General features: G+C 46.3%; 1 protein-coding gene across 1 annotated transcript in view; it reads right to left on the bottom strand.

The window, feature by feature from the left end:
- Window positions 1-14,922, bottom strand: part of LOC119393797 (uncharacterized) — a 95,753-nt gene extending 80,831 nt beyond the window's left edge. The window contains exon 1 of the mRNA XM_037660961.2: window positions 14,837-14,922. Coding sequence (XP_037516889.1) covers window positions 14,837-14,897 — 61 coding nt within the window. The 5' untranslated portion in view covers window positions 14,898-14,922. The remainder of the gene's footprint in view (window positions 1-14,836) is intronic.
- Between the last annotated feature and the right edge of the window lie 2,222 nt (window positions 14,923-17,144).

Raw genomic sequence — 17,144 nt, forward strand, 5'->3', positions numbered from 1 at the left:
TGGTCGGCCATTAAGAATGGTTAGAATTGAAAATTTAGTAATGCCTTGTCACTTTCGACTGATATTAAGCAACCCCAGTCATAGAAACGTTGTAAAGCCGGAAAAGAGGGATATGACAGTCATGTATTAAGTACCGTACGCAAAGGTTTCTGCGACGTAGTGGAAATAACAGAGCAGGTAGACACATGACTCTGCAAATTAAATATTATGTGTGAGTAGAATATAAGACTGGGGATGTGTGATGAGAATGGCTGTTCGGAAGTGCTTTTTGTCATCACTATCCCATGCAGATGACATAGGCTGTCTATTGCAGTTTCTGTGTTCAGAAATTTATAAGATGTGGTTCTGGCAAAAGGCAGATATGCACGTTGTTTTTATTTACTTTGTGCCAGAACCAGATTTTCAAGCAATGAACCAAGTAGCCCAACATCGCACTTTGCTCAGAAACCTATAGGGAGGAGGTGACCACTCTTGTTATGGCAGAAGTGCGCGACTACGCAATTCTGTTAACAAAATGCGGCATACTCTGACGAAACCACCTCTCTGACTTCCTGTACTTGTTTTGCATGTGACTGTTTATTAAAAATTTCAGCTCATCTCCTAGTCGCTATTTGGATCAAAACGGTAGGCACTTGATCATGCAGCCTGTCATATCAGTTGTTCTTTCCTGGACTTCCCTAGCCCTTCCTACCTTACTCTGCTTTGTTAATTCAAACTCCGTTGGTGGAAAAACAGCGGCACTCGCTCAACTTTCGCAGTGTTGACATACTACTACAACGGTTCCAACGTCTACAGCGTGTGTCGAGCCAAACGCGATTCCAGAATAAAATTCTCATTTCCTCCCATTCTTTACACACTCCATTACCTCTATTCATTCATTATCATCCCCGAAAAAAAAAATCAAGCGTTCGTGTAATCTATTTCAACGTAAAGGCACAGGGCCTGATTTCTTCATAAGGCTCGTTAGGATTCCTTGGTGAAGACCAAGGCGACGACGCGACTAACGATATCGGGGGAGTTCACAAGTTTTAAAGTAATGTCGAAACCAGAGTGTGCCGCAGTTCCCGCTGTTCCGCAGACCACGCGTCCTGAAATTGGCCTAACTCGACGCGCTAATTACAGCGCACGGCCGTACAAAGCGCATGCGCAGTTTGGACAAGGACTGTGGCGGCGATGCGTGAACGGTGCAGGCAGTGGGACGACAATGGCTCGGCGCCGTTTAGCTCGCAGAGGTGCAGCAACACCCAGCGAGAGCACAGCGCGGATCTCGCTGCTGACTCGTGCCTCTCAGGCCACTCGGAAATGCATGCAAATTGAGCGTGCGCCGCCATCTTCTCTCAGCTGTCTGCAGAGAGCGAAAGCGTCAGCGCGTATGCCTGTTTTGCCCTTGAGCGGAGAGTGCCTATTTGGCTAAACCTCATTACGCAGTCGGCTTGTGCAAAAAGGCAATGCGTTCTAATTATAAGGCGCGCTTGTGGGTCGTTTCGACGGCTCGCGTTTCTGCTTTTACCAGCCACTAGACTAATGCCGCTGCCTGGTTGAAAAAGTATAAGGTTAATTTTACTAATAAGAATTACCGGCTTGTCGAAGTTCCGTACGGTGGGATAATATTCGAACTAGATAATTGGACGGTTATTGTTACAATGCATACAGGCAAAGACGTACTATCTAGCATTGGCTATCTAATATTAAACGTAAAAAAGACGCCAGGCCTGCGCTGAAACCGCAGCACAGTCACAGCGAAAGCTGGAGGAGCGGCGTTTCTAGAGCCCGTTGTAAGCTCTCCTGGGGCTACAATACAAGTACACTAGAAAGGTACCCACTACGCCATAAATCACAATTTCTGTGAAGTTTGGAAGCACCTACTAAGCCATTATTTGTCATTCTGCGGAGAAGCGGGGCACCAGCTACACGTCTGTAGGCATTATGTGCACACAACCGACGCGACGACTGATGACGATGAAGAATTATGGCTCAGCCCTTTGTAACGGGTTGGAAGCTTTAAACGGCCCACCACTTATGTAATTTGCATTGGGTGACGCCCGGTCGCTATTTCCCTCTCCCGTCATGCTGTATAACATGCGTTGACGTGGGAGAGAGACGGAGGGAAGGGCGAAGAACTTTGCTGAGACCCCGAGGAAATGGATCATGCGCTTATGGGCTTCCTTGGCAACCAATACAAGTGCAGTTGCGAGGAACCCACTACGCTATAAATCATTGTAATTTTACTGAGACCCCGAGGAAATGGATCATGCGCTTATGGGCTTCCTTGGCAACCAATACAAGTGCACTTGCGAGGAACCCACTACGCTCTAAATCCTTGTAATTTTACTGAGACCCCGAGGAAATGGATCATGCGCCTATGGGCTTCCTTGGCAACCAATACAAGTGCATTTGCGAGGAACCCACTACGCTATAAATCATCGTAATTTTTGAGAAGTAGGGCAACAGGCACTGTGCCATTTTTCGTCATTTTACGGAGAGCCGAGGTACCTGCTAAACGCATGTAAGGCATTATGCGCACGTTGTTGATGCTCTGCCTGATGACGACGAAGAATTATGGCAGAGCCCTGTAATGGGTTGGAAGCAAGGAGGTTTAAACCTTCTTGGTTGGAAGCATTCAACAACCTACTCGTTGCGCAATTCGCATTGTGTGACGCCTGGTTACAGAATTCGCGTTGTGCGACGCTTGGTGCTTATTTTACTCTTCTACCACGCTATATTGCATATGCTAATGTGGTTCCTTCCCGACATGAAGCCTGTATAGGACCTTTTTGCAAAGCTGTTTCAAGCACGAGTATGTAAATAGTCTTGACTTGCAAGGCAATAAAGAAAAAAAAAAACCGGCATGGCTCAGAGGTTGAATACTGGGCTCCCACGCAGAGGGCCCTGGTTCAAACCTCGTTCCATCCTGGAATTTTTTTCTTATTTCGTTTTTTTTCTTATTTCGAGCGATACTGGTTACGGACACCGGCGGCGGCGGCGGCGGCAGCAGCGGCGGCGGGGGCGGCGGACAACTACGGCGCCAAAAACGGCCGGTGAAATGATCTCATAACAGCTTTCGCTGTAAAATCTTAGGTCTGTTGGGCTTAAGGCGATGATGACGGCTGTGCAGTATGTGAGCATAATGTTTGTCTCCATAAAATGAAAAGGAAACAAACATTTGCAAATAACAGAAGGAATACAAATGCAGACGTGGCGAACACCACTTTGGACCAGTTATGAACTTCTCGCAGTTTGCATTTAATAAAGCCTTTGCATGACCTTAAGATTCCATCCTATAGCCTAAACTAATCACTACGCTAAGTCCTTGTATACATGCCATCTTTGAACACGCTCACTATATTTCGCTCATATATATCGTCGACAGCTTGTGAACATCTTTGTGGCATGATTTCTACGTATCTGTAGCGGCAATACTACGAAGAAAAAGTTATCCTGCTGCGCCATTCCCTTCCCCACTCTCCTATATTGCACTGAAAAAGCAAAATTTGTTCTTACAGCGTTGTCGTATTTTAATGCGCATTAGCTATCACAGTTTCACAATGAAGGCTTACGCAAATAACGACTCGTGTGGCACGCGGGCAGAGACCACGTTAACGCCTTCACCCGCAGTTCAATGAAGTGTCATTCCGAAGATTCTGGCGATAACTCCTAAAGACGCGGGTTGACGCTGAGGATTAATCTCTTGGCGAATACACTTCACCGTTCCCCAGAACTCGCGGTGTAACCCTTTCCGTGAAAGTAGGTGGCAACTGGGAAAGCCGCCTCACCGGATTAAGCGGCGTCATTAACGACAATGCTGATCTGTAAAGCGTGCTGGTCACAGATAGCGCGGATGATTCGCCTCGCAGTGAGCGCCTGGAGCCAGATCGTACTAATCCGTTTAGGGATCCGAGACGCAGCGCCCACCATCACCGGCGCTCACTGAAGCTTCGTTGAGCGCGTTGTGAGCTCGAAAACGGCTAAAGGAGTTCAAGTGTAAGCGCGGACAGTTTGGTCAGCTGCCTTTGTTTGTGAAGTTTGTCAAAGAGACATTGGTTTCCAGCATTGAAACTTGGGCTTGAAGGTAATGTATTATGAATACTAAAATGCAAGCGAGCGCGTTGAGATGATTCGTGCGTTTTCACAATGCTAACAGTTTGCCGTCCGTCTTATTTCACGCATGGATCATCAAGGTGCGAGCTTTTAGACATATAAGCTTCTAGCCTTGAGAAACGATCTATTCTTCGATTTGACGACGCTCCAGGCGGCGACTTGCTCGGCACAGCGGGTACCCCATCGGCAGACGCAATGTTAACGCAAACCTCTCGCACACCTCTCCGTTAGTGCTAACCTGACATTTAGTTTCTTATTCTTCTTAAGTCTTGACGCAAGTCATGCTGAACATGAAAAAAAAAAAAAACAAAGAAAGGTAGTGTCATTGTGAAACATTTCTGGCTCGTGAACTGGCACGTGATTTGCGCGTAGAGCTTGTCAAATTAAAAAAAAAGGAAAACACGAAAACAAAAAAAGGAGAGCCTTTGAAAGATCGGTTCCCTTACACATTTGAGGGCTCTACCTGCTCACTTTACTTCTCTTGTACGAAAAGTACCAAGACTTCATACACATCTACACTGACGGATCTGTCCTGCCGAACAGCTCAACCGGAGCAGTCGTAATACCGAGGTTGGTTACGACAATTAAATTCAAGACGTCTCCCACAACAACATCGACGGCAGCATAACTGGCAGCCCTTCGTAAAGCGTTACAATTTGTCAATGACCAGCCGATGCACAAGTGGACTATTTTCTGCGACTCGAAGGCGGCACTGCAGTCTCTACTGTCAGCTTTACGCCGCGGACCGCACGAACAGCTGGTACTAGAGACAGCAGAGGTTATACACCATCTAACCGAGAAAGGACATCAAATCACTTCTCAGTGGTTACCCAGTCACTGCGGAATCATCGGCAATGAACGGGCCGATCATGCTGCCCGCTCAGCCCACGCAGAAGACCATGAACTGTTGCTACCGCTTTCTAGGACAGACGCTGCACGGAAGCTCCGTTTCCATGCTCACCAACGCACCACGTCACAATGGAATGAGCCATACTTCAAACATGCTCGATTGCACTCATTTGACCCTACATTAAGTCTTCAAGTCCCATCGAGGCTTCGCCGAGCAGACGCGACCCTTTTGCGTAGGCTGTGGTTGGGCGTTGCGTTTACCAACGCCTATGCTTCCCGCATTGGGGTGGCCGACACCGCAGCCTGTGACCACTGTGGCAACGCAGAAACAATTGGACATATTTTTTGCGACTGCCCTCAGTACAGTGCACAGCGACTATCTCTTTGCAACGCGCTGAACAAGTTGGATGACCGACCTTTGTCGGAGGAAAGAATTCTACGCCATCGACAAGACGCAACGTCGCAGAAGAAGGCCGAGCAAGCGCTACTGCACTTCTTGCGATCGACCGGCCTTACTGAACGACTGTAACCAGAACGCCCTTCCTGTGTGTGTTGTTTTTTATCCTGCGTGTGTGTACGTGCGTTTCTTTTTTTTCTCTCTCTCCCTCTACACCCTTTTTCTTGCCCGTATTTCCCCACCCGAGTGCTGGGTAGCAAACCAGATGATATCTAGTTAACCTCCCGGCCTTCTGTTTTTCATATCTCTCTCTCTCTCTACCTTTAGGAGCGGCCAACTGCTAGCACCCCTTCCTTGCTTGTTCATCTTTTATTCTTCTTACCCCCTTCCCCAGCACAGGGTAACCAGCCGGTCTGAGAACTGGCCAACCTACCTGTCCGTCCGTTTTTCTTCACCTCTTGCTTTGCCCTGCATGCACGCATGTATGTATGTATGTATGTATGTATGTATGTATGTATGTATGTATGTATGTATGTATGTATGTATGTATGTATGTATGTATGTATGTATGTATGTATGTATGTATGTATGTATGTATGTATGTATGTATGTATGTATGTATGTATGTATGTATGTATGTATGTATGTATGTATGTATGTATGTATGTATGTATGTATGTATGTATGTATGTATGTATGTATGTATGTGTAAATGGCTAATTCAGAGCTCAGTTTAAAAGCGAGAGCCTGTAGATTATGTTCAGGAAACATCGCTATAAGATGGGACGAAACGAAAGGACACAGACCAATAAATTCTAAGCGCACAGAGGAGGACAAAGAACACGTATGACAAACAGGCTGAAGCAGTGCTGACAAACAGGCTGACAAACACGGTGAAGCAGTGGTTATGGTGCCCGGCTGGTGGTCCAAAGGTCTAGGGTTCGATCCCGGCCTCGGCGGTCGCATTTCAATGGAGGTGAAATTCTAGAGGCCCGTGTACTGTGCGATGTCAGTGCACGTTAAACAGGTGGTCGAAACCCAGATGGTCGAAATTTCCGGAGCCCTCCACTACGGCATCTCTCATAATCATATCGTGGTTATGGGACGTAAAACCGCAGATATTATTATAGCGCTGTTTGTTACGCATAATCATTAGCTAACCAGGCCAAATGCGTACCCTTCTGCCTATGGACATTAAAGCGTCGCTCGGAAATGGACGATTCTCCGACGAGAATCATCTTCTACAAGTATTAGCCGCAGTTATCCCACATAACGCTCGAGTGCGTTCGGGGTAACGTGATAATCTAAACGCCGACGTGACAGTCTGCGGCCAACTCAGCGCTATCTGCGGCACGCGAGCAATGTTTTAACAGCTATTCCTTAGCGAGCAAAATGCCGACACGCTTCATCGGGCGACAAAGTCTCGGCCGCAACTCTGTCCGTCCTTTCAACGACGCACGATCTTTGCCAGAACTTTGAAGCGCCAGGAGCTTCAGGGCGTACTAGAAGACGAGGTGACATCTTTTTACAACGCAGGAGCTCTTCGCGAACACACGCCCAAACAGAGGGACGTTTTCTAAGTGTGCTTCCTTTAAAAGGACCGAACATAAGCTGCTTGACGCAGTGCGCGCAGCAGACACCACGAGGGGAACGTTCTCTCGTGTGTATTTTATCTTGCTTTTCTTTTCTTTTTTTTTTTGGCTTTTCAATGGGAAGAGGGACCTGACGACGGCTTCGTTCCATTTTAGTGGCTCCCTTCTTCTCGCTTGCGGCGTGCGCTTGATTGGCCTTGCTCGCTTTTGAAGGCACCGTGTCAATTGGCGGCTGCCTGGCTTGGCGTTATTAATAGCGCAAGGAAAAGAAAATGAAAATGAAAAAGATTACGAACATGAGGAGGTTTAAAATCGACTGGACGCGCAGTCTTTGTCAAACTTTTCAAAGCGAGCGCGTACAAAAAGAACCGGCCCAACTACAAAAATCCTACACGTCGTGTGACTGAGCCAGCGCTCAAATGAAGGCTCACTATATATAACCATGGAGCTGAAATGCAAGCTCTGTCAGCGCCTCCTCTGAACGCGCCGTGGTGGTGTTCCAAATGCATGACGCGAATAAGCTTTTAGTACATCTGCAATCTGTGTCTAGAGAAATAGAGAAGACTGAAGTAATTTCTGCAACAATTACGGTGTTATTTAATTGGGGCCGTTAATACCTGCGTTTGTAAAAAAAGCCACAGTTTCGCCGCCAGGGCGAAGCAATGAATGCGATAGCAAGAAAAGCGGCCCGTGATGGACGCGCTGCTACGCTGCAGAAACATCTGCCCCCGGCAGCAACTATACCGCGCGAGCAGACAGAGGAAGGGCAAGGTCCTCCCTGCGCAAATATTAGAAGCGAGCGAGCTGGCCGACGGCTTTTAAATGCGCCCGTTGCGGTCCTCGTGCCGTCTCACTGGTAATGAAGAAACGCTTTTAAACGCCTGCCGTCTCTGAGTTCTGCAAGCGGTAAAGGGTGTGTATATAACACTCGCGGTTAGCTGCCCGAAGGATCTGCGCTTTTTGGCGTAGTGGTTAGCGCCACGCCCTGCGGAGCGAGCGGTCGCTGGTTCGATTCCGCGCTTCGGAAGAATTTTTCTGAATTATTTTTTCCTGTATATATATATATATATATATATATATATATATATATATATATATATATATATATATACGGTGCATGGCGACAGCAAAAACCAGCCGAGACTGTCCATATAATTGCTATCGCAATAAAAAGGTGCCAATATAATCTACTGTACAAAGGCCTCGGTTGATGAAAAATTAGAGGCAACCCTAGTGCTTCACTTAGGTGTCTGGTAGTGGCTCTCACACCTCGGCGTTCATGTGCCCTATTATATTTCTTGGGTTAGCATTGTGTATAGTCGCACTGCCGAAGTGGATCTTAGAGGCCGTAAAGAAAGGTGCGGGTGGTTGAGATCTGCTCCGCCAGGTACCGCAATATCAGAGCAGTTCACAATCTTTCAGTGAACTCAATAAATTAATTTTCATTAATTTTCTTGACAGTTAATTGACCCTTATTTTAAGTAAACCTATGCTCATATATCGTATTGTCACGAATGGCACTGTTGTCACGAATTTCGTGTAGCCCGGTGCGATGGACTCAGTCTAGACTTGGTATAGCAGAGCAAACTTTTATCAAAGATGAAAAAGGAAAACTTGGCACTCTAAAATATATAAATGTACAAAATACAGTCGCTACAAATTGCCCCTAGCCTGCTCCAGTCTTATAACAACTAACACGTCGTACCGGCCTTACTTGTCATTTCTGATGACTTGGTGCAAAGCCAAAGTCCCGTCTGGTGTCTACATCGTCCGGTCATTTAACTTGACATGGTCCACGCCGTAGCACAAAGCGCCAACCGTCGTTGCCTGTTCACAAGCAGTCACTCCGCTCTCCTGACGGCTAAGCCCGCTAGGCCTAACGTCGTTATCGGCTCCTTCGCCAAGCATGGCGTTCCACCGCTGACGTGGCTTTCCGTTGATTGCCTTCGGTGGCTTGCTTCGGAAGGGGTCTTGCGCCGGGAACGTCCGTACTTGCGGGGCGCGGCCACTGCATCGCCGAGGTGCCTTGCCCGAACGTCGTCGATCTCGCCGGCCTCACCTAGGGACGCCCGCGTCACCGTCGGCAGACCCGAACGCCCGTCGCTGCCGTCGCCAGTGCGTCTGCTGGCGATGCGACCTTTCTCTGCCGAGCCCACGAAGACAATGCCAGCTCATTGCTCTTCGTCCTCCTTCATGGCTCGGTTCGCGTGCCTCGAGCTCTGTGGAGTATTCCAAGCACGCGCTCGTGCCGCTTCGAATGTCTTGAGGACTTCGTCGTCAACTTTTTGCCTCCGAGGGGCTCTTACTCATGACAACTGTTAATTAAGCAGGAGGCCTTTTTTTTCCACTACTGTTTGAGACTTACTCTTTCTTGACTGCTGTTGCTGCCCTCGAAAAAGGACTCCGTGCCGATGAGGGGAAGCTGCATCCGGTCGGTCCCTTTGCACCCCGTGCCCCAAACAAGCCGGCGCACCGTAGGGGTGCGGCGGGACGACCGGATACCGAAATCTGAGCGCGTGTGTACGCGCCGTGGCCGTTTGCTGAAACGTGTTGTTTGCCGAAAGTGCAGTAGTTTTGTTCTAAAGCGGAATTCACGCGACCACATAAACTCTTGTGGGAATCGGTTACCTTCGGCTTGCCTAATTGCTCCGAGTAATCCGATTGCGAATTGGTGGAAAGCAGTGGTTATCCCCGAGGTCCGCGTCCACGTGAATGCTGCAAAACCCCATTTAACATGTGAACGATTTAGAGTAGTCTGTACTCTACTGTGGGAGCGGGCCCCAAGAGCTTACGTCGTTGGTTTAACACGTTTTGGGATTAGAATAAAAGGCGACGATTCGTAGTGCTGAGTACTCTACTATGAGAGAGCGGTAAGCTGCCTCAAAGCTCGCGCACAACCGCATAGAGGACTATTCCTAATAGTGGAGCTGCCTAAGCTCGGACTGAGGCCTGTGTCGTAGACAGAAAACTCGGCAGGCATGCCACAGAAAGCGGGTATGTCCCAAGCAGCTCATAGCATAGCTCAGCCGTGCACAGTACAGTATAGCAAGGGAAGTGAGAGTGAGGAGGAGTGATGTGAGAGTGAGGAGGAAGGAACCGAGGAAGGGAGATGGTAAAGGATGACATAGCATTGTACAGTTTAACACTTGTAAGTATAGATAACTGGTATAGTTTAGCAAGGGGATGGGGAAGGGAAGAGGGGGTGAGAAGGACTGATGTTGGAGTGAGGAGGAGGGAAAGTAGGAAGAAAAGTAGGAGGTGAGAGGGTAAATCATATCATTACCATGTATACAGTAGAGGGGTGGGAAAGAGATGTGAGGGCAAGGAGGAGTGATGTGAGGGTTGGGAGAAGTGAGAGCAATATAGAAAAGAAAGAAAGATGAAAGAAAGAAGAAGATGATGAAGAAAGAAGTCAATCTGCGTTCGCCAGGTGGTGACGCTTGCTGGCCATCACCGCTGTCTTCTCAGATGTCAGAGGCGTGGCACTTGCTTCAATTTTTTTATTGTGTTAAGAAAAAAACATCGTCTATGGAGAGTATTTTGCACTCTACCATGGGAAATCTATAAGCCGAAGCGCAGGCGGACTCTTATAGCGCCAATTAAAAGCAAATAAATGAAATGTTTACTTTATGCACTTATGGAACTTCAACCACTATTATTTACCTGGGATAACTTTGTTTATTGTGCAATGGCTACCTACTCTTATAAAGAATTGTGCGAATGATTCTTATCACGTTTATGTTTCCTCCAACCTTATCACTTGTATTTTCTTTTAAAGTAAATGTAATTAGCACTGACATTTATAAATTTAAATGTCATGGTAGTCGCAATCCCACACTATGCGATGGCCGCTCCACTCATACATAATGCGGTGTATGATTCCGCCTCACAGCAAATGATTGCCGAAGTGCTTCGTTTCCACCATACTTTCGATTTGTAGTCGTGTACATCTTTAGAAGGGAGTGGAATTTCCACCTCAAAGGCAGATGCACACAAGTCTTCACCAAATGAGCGCGCGCTCCCAAATGACGTCATAAGCCGGACGGTCGGTGACTCCACTGTCGTGTCCATGAGCTGGAGCGTCGTGTCCATAATCGAGTCCATGAGCTGGAGTATCTGTTTTATATTGCTTTATTTTCTATTTCGATGTCTTTATTTATATTCTATTTCTTTATTTCCAAAGATTCGTGGTCTTGGAGCTCAAGGCTGCACGCAAGCTTCGTAAGCTATGAGGTCACTCATGGCATTCAGAAGTAATTGTAAACGTACGAGGCACAAAGGCTGAAATTCTGAAAACGCAGTGCGGCGAAAGATTCGCTCGAACGGGCGCGTGCGCGCTGAGTTAAGCAGACGACAGTAGTGCTCCCCCGGAAGTGCGTCGTTCATATCAAAATCTAAAACGAAACTTTCGCTTGCGTATTTAGCTACAACAGCGACAATTCAACGTGATAATACCAAGAAGCACATCTGATCCAAACGGCGTTCTGAATTTATGTCAGCTGTCGGGCAATTGCACCAAGCAGCTAAATGACGTAATAGAGCAGCAGTCGGCAGCTTAGGAGAGAGTGAGGGTGAGCCTCCGTATGGAGAGAGGGCGCTTGAGAAAATGGCAACGTCACGCTCCGCTTGTAAACTCTACGTGCCGTGCACGACTACAATATTTGGCTGATGTGTTCATCGCAGTGTTTCCTGCTCGTAGAATGTATATTCCCACCAAGTAGGAGGGGTCGTTCAGGGCTCCTTAAAGTTGTAACCGGCAATAGCGCTGTAAAACTTTGGTGAGGATCCTCTTCGACGAGGAGTGAGTTGTCCTAAGAACTGAGGTAAGGCTATGCTCAGGAGGCAAAGAACTGCGATCAAAAATGGAGAAATGGTCAGTCACATAGGCGTGCGCAGGGGGGGGGGCAAGGGGGCGAGAAGGGGGGGCGCAATGTCAGCCCTATACATTGTAGGGGGGGCGAGAAGAGAGGCGGAAAGGCAGCCGCATACATTGACATAATAGGGAGGGGGGCGCTGCGACGAACCTTCGCCCCCCCCTGAAGGGGAACCCTGCGCACGCTTATGGTCAGTCATATTTTACGCTAACTTCTTACATACGGGAAGTCAAACTAGACTCCCATACACTTTGCCCCATGCATTTTTAGATCTTGCCTGCTCATTCATTTTGTAAAAAGAAACGTTTGCTGCCCCACCGGCCTTGCAACATGTGAATAAAGGCACGCGCCCGCTCCGATTGCTTAAATGTCACCTCCGGTCGCTCCATTCTGCGGAACATTGAAGCGATGAAAGGCTTGGCCCAGATTTGGCGTAGCCTGACCGTAGACTCGTCACACAACATTGTGTGTGTCCTCAGCGGAAATGCTGCTTCTTTTTTTCTCGACCTTCGTTCTTCTTCAAAGGGTCAATTGAAAGGGTGTTTGTTCCTGTCCGTGAGGCTTTAGAGACGCTTTAGAAACACGGTCGTCGCTGTGAAAGGGATGAGTCAATTTGTTGACACGCACGAAACTAAGTGGCCGGTCGCCTTGACGGCGCAACATAGTTATATGGCTGCACCGTGAGCGTCAATAATTTACTTTCTGTCACAGTTTGAGAAGGTTTGCGTCTTATTTTGTCTTTGGACACACGCTAAGCTTATGCGCGGGTTCTAACCTTATTGCTTATGCAAAACGTGCACCTCTTAGCTCTCGACTAACCAAATTGTGCTGTGTTTAGAAAATTGGATTACTGTGAAATACGAGCAATGATGGAGCCAATGCCTCCTGTCGCACTATGCATGACAATGAATTTTGTCATCTAACCCAATTGGCTGTGTTGTTTTGAAGCGGATGAACTGACACGCGCATTAAACTCGTAATTTGTTCGGTTTCGCAGCGGCGTCTTGAGGGAGCGAATAATAATAATAATAATAATAATAATAATAATAATAATAATAATAATAATAATAATAATAATAATAATAATAATAATAATAATAATAATAATAATAATAATAATAATAATAATAATCATAAAGCGCAATTTGTTGAGGCGCACTTGATGTGCGTGATGGCTGGCCAGCCTGCCTTCATTCAAATGCCTTTTACATGGCGTTTTTTTTAACGATCTGTGATTACACTTTCAAGCTGAGAAACAAAACTTTCCAGATTGTACGCAAAGAACGCGTTGTCAGCCGCTCTGCGATATTGATTCAGAGTTCATTGGTAGAGCATAAGTGAGCAAAACATATGAACTAATTAAATATTTCAGCAGGGTAGGATGCTTAAAAGTTGATTGTTTGTTGGCCTGTTGGGAAATTCGTTGCTCTATCTGGCAGGGCTCTTGAGCATACGAACAAAAATCTGTGCAGACATAACTGTTATTCCCATCATCGTTATTCTTTTCGTTATTACTATATTAATATAACTATTGTACTACGTTAAAGAGATACTCAAAAGACAGACTCGGAAATAAGAAAGTGGGGAGGGAGCAAGAAGGCGAAAACTTTCACCGAAAGTGGCTCAACGCCTACTTATATTTAGGAAGGAAGGGCATAAATATTAGCCGAAGGTATATGGATAAAAAAAGAAAGTAAGCCAAAAATATTTGAACCGAGGTTACAACGCCAAAGAAATTTTAGCACGTTGCTCGAAATTTAGGATGCGTAAGGCGTCGAATCACCTGGCACAAAACAACCCCCGCTGCACAGATATAAGCCTGCCTCCAATGAAGAAGGGTAAGGGAGAAAAGTGCTCCTTGTATGGCACTGCATGTTAGGAAAGCCGACGCTCTCAAGCATTCCAATATATTATTTATTTTGTGTGAAGCCCCTGAAGTTTTGTTTCACCCCCTCATGCGGAAAGAATCAAATCGCCAGCAGGATGCGCGGAGGCCGATATAAGGAAAAATATGTCCGCTCAGTTGAGCTAGAAGAATCTGAACAATCTATTCCAAGACCAGTAAGGAGACGCTTGTTTTTTTTTTCTACGGTAAAAGTTTTTGCTTCCTAGTCCTTTCTATGTGCGCCAACTCTGGCGTACCTTAGTTATTCGGTGAATGTCACGGTTTCCTTTGTCATTTCGTTACGGCTGGATGGAATGCGGCCCACTTGATCAGATATGTATAACGTTATTGCGAGTGCCTCACCAAGACGACGTTCCGCACTAACAAGACCGGGTTTTCGAAATGCACGCAAAAGGAGCAGTCGGTGGTTATAGTCGACGAACGAAACTTGATTTGGTAGTTCTTCCGCCTTCTTCTGTTCTTATTGACTGGCTCTCTCTTATTCTTTTTAGCTTATGTGCAATCATTTTCTTTTAGTACTTTTATTGTCTCAATTTCGCGACTTTTTTATTTTAGATGGTGAAAGGCATTACCGCTTACCATTTCCACTGCAGACGACTGCAACTGAACTATCGAATCGCTGATTTCACAGACTTCTCTGCAGGTAAGTATGTGCAGGAGAACGTTGTGGTCCATTACGATGTACAACGAGAGTCTGGAAGCACATGTTTCTTCATAATTTACCACTGACGAAGTCTTGTGCTGAGTCTTGATGCTGTTGCAGTCGTTTTGACGAGTGGATAACTCGAAGCGGAGAGCTCCATCAAATGGCTTCGGCATATGGTACAATTCCCACATTCGACGATGCAATCTTAACGAAATATTGCATGTACAGTCGACGTAAAAGTTTAGAGACCACAAGGTTGGAGAAAGCTTTGACTTTCCCAGCAATGTGTGATTGCATTCGGTCTAACTTCACGGTACATGCCGTCAGCGCGTTTTTAGAACAGGCCGCAAAGAACCAGGGATAATGTTGCGTGACCAGCTTAGCGTTTTCCTTTCTGTTGTCTAGTGATTGACTGAGGATATTTTAAAATGCATTCATCCATAGAAAACCGTAATATTTTCGTGTAATATTTACCAAAAAGCAGTTGTAAAGATAGCAGACTCCTCAGCAGACACTTGCAGGACACCGTATCCATGGCACTTTCAGGTGGGTAAGTGGCGCCAGGCAGCTGTACCCGATTGCGTGGCTCGTCCAAATTTATCACATTGCAGCCCACGCTTTGGTACACAACCCTGTGAACGAAGAATAATGGCTTGCGTTAGGCGAGGGATTCACGCGGTATCTATCGAAAATATGCAGCAGTGGTCTTTTGAAAGAGTGACTCCGCAAGAGGTCACCTGTGCAACGGGTGTTTCTTTTTACCCTTTCAGACGCTACCAATGAAGAACTGTCTGTAAGTTCGTCAACTCAATACAATGTTATTTCAAGGCACTCGATATTATATTGCAACAAAAAAAGTAATACCGTAATACGTTAATTTATGTGTGTCATAGTAATAATTCATAATTACTTTGTAATTAAATATCTATTTATTCTTAAGCCATTCATGTTCTGCTTCCGCATAAATAGAATGAAATCTCAGGTCTCTCAGAACGGCTCTGATTGGAACGTCTTGCGTGTGTGTGCAAGTGTGTGTGTGTATATATACATTTTTTGTTTCCATTTTATCTCTCTCTCTCTCTGTCCCCTATCTTACCCGTATTTCCCCACTCCTGTGCAGGGTAGCAAACCGGTCACTCGCGCCAGGTTAACCTCCCTGCGTTTTCTTTTCATCTATTTCTCTCTCTCTCTCTCTCAGGCTAGAAATATAGTGGAAATCCGTTTTCGGTTATGTCCTTGTTAAAAAAAAAAAACACTTTTCACATGGGTCGCACGAAGCGGCACGTCGCACGACTCGTCAAATATGGTAGTGCCTTCAGCAAAGCGATCATATGCAACAGTACACTTCAAAATGAAGTTAAATGAAGACAGACACATTTATTATGCAGGAGGTTCAATTGATCGAAAGCTCAATGTATCTCACTTTTTCTTAGCCCCGAGTCAATACAAATAGCAAGAACTAGTGGTATACAAGATTGTGTACATAGCGTCTCAGATGGTTAAGACAAAAGCCTTAGATGACTCATGAAACGAAAAAACTGGCCGTCGATGTTGGCGGCTTCAGCACGAGTGTGGTGCAAAAAATCATCATCACACGATGACGTCACCATAATACGCCAAAGATCGCGAACAATCATGACGTCACTATAACTTCATCACATATGGCATCGTCGCTTGGTGAAAGGCGGGGAGATCACGAAGACATTGCAAAACCAGGTAAGGTTCAGAAAGCTTGCAATGCCAAGCGGAACATGGTAATAATGATAAAAATTCGTCAGCATTTTGCACTCTCTGTAACACGTGAAGGCGAAAGTCTTCACGTTCATTCTGGAAGCGTGCATGCGTGCGTGCGTGCACACACACACACACACACACACACACAAACACACACACACACACACACACACACACACACACACACACACACACACACACACACACACACACACACACACACACACACACACACACACACACACACACACACACACACACACTTTTATGTGGCAATGTTGAAAATTTTGAATTCTGAAAATGATCACCATCTAATAGGACGCTCGAGTTCTCAAGAAGGTACAGACAGGCGTACCATAATAAAGGGACCCCCTAATACTTTTCCAGACCTCAGTGTTTTAAATTTTTTACTTTCGAGTTGCGTAGACTGAAGGCTGAAGAGATTAGTGCAGCAAGAACGGCAGCGATAGGGGCACGCAGTCCGAAGTTATTCAGCCTAGAACACTGAAAATACAATAAAATGGAGGCCTACCCTCAACTCGATTTTCGCGGGGTCACCTGACCACGTTTCACTCGCCCTGTGACTTTTGATGGCGCCCCAATGAAATGAACTGTAAGATCCTACGTACGGGAAGCTTGCATACAATGTTGCCCGTTCTTTCCAACGTAATGATGACGCCGTTGCGATAGTAACAAACAATGTGGTGCATTAAGAGTGAACTGCACGTGCAAAACGAGGCAGATCGTGAACTCCTCTATCATGTTTTGTAGTTTTAGTCATCTTTCTTGTTGCGACGGCGTCTATATCAACGCTCTTACATTTTTTCCCCCTTCAGTTTCTTCCATGGTTTCTTCAAACAACGGCGCGTGGAGCGGCGCGTTCGGCGCATTCTTTGCCGGGCGCTGCAGTTTTAAAGCTGAAAAAATTGGCCGCGTATCTGCGTGCTTCGCTGCAAATGTCGTCTAAAGACGATAGAAGAGGCGCTGCGTGAGATATAAACGCCATCTGGCAATACGTCGGGACACGTGAATGCTGTGTTGCGAGCTG

This window comes from Rhipicephalus sanguineus, chromosome 5 (assembly GCF_013339695.2).
Source record: "Rhipicephalus sanguineus isolate Rsan-2018 chromosome 5, BIME_Rsan_1.4, whole genome shotgun sequence".
NCBI classification, from domain to species: domain Eukaryota; kingdom Metazoa; phylum Arthropoda; class Arachnida; order Ixodida; family Ixodidae; genus Rhipicephalus; species Rhipicephalus sanguineus.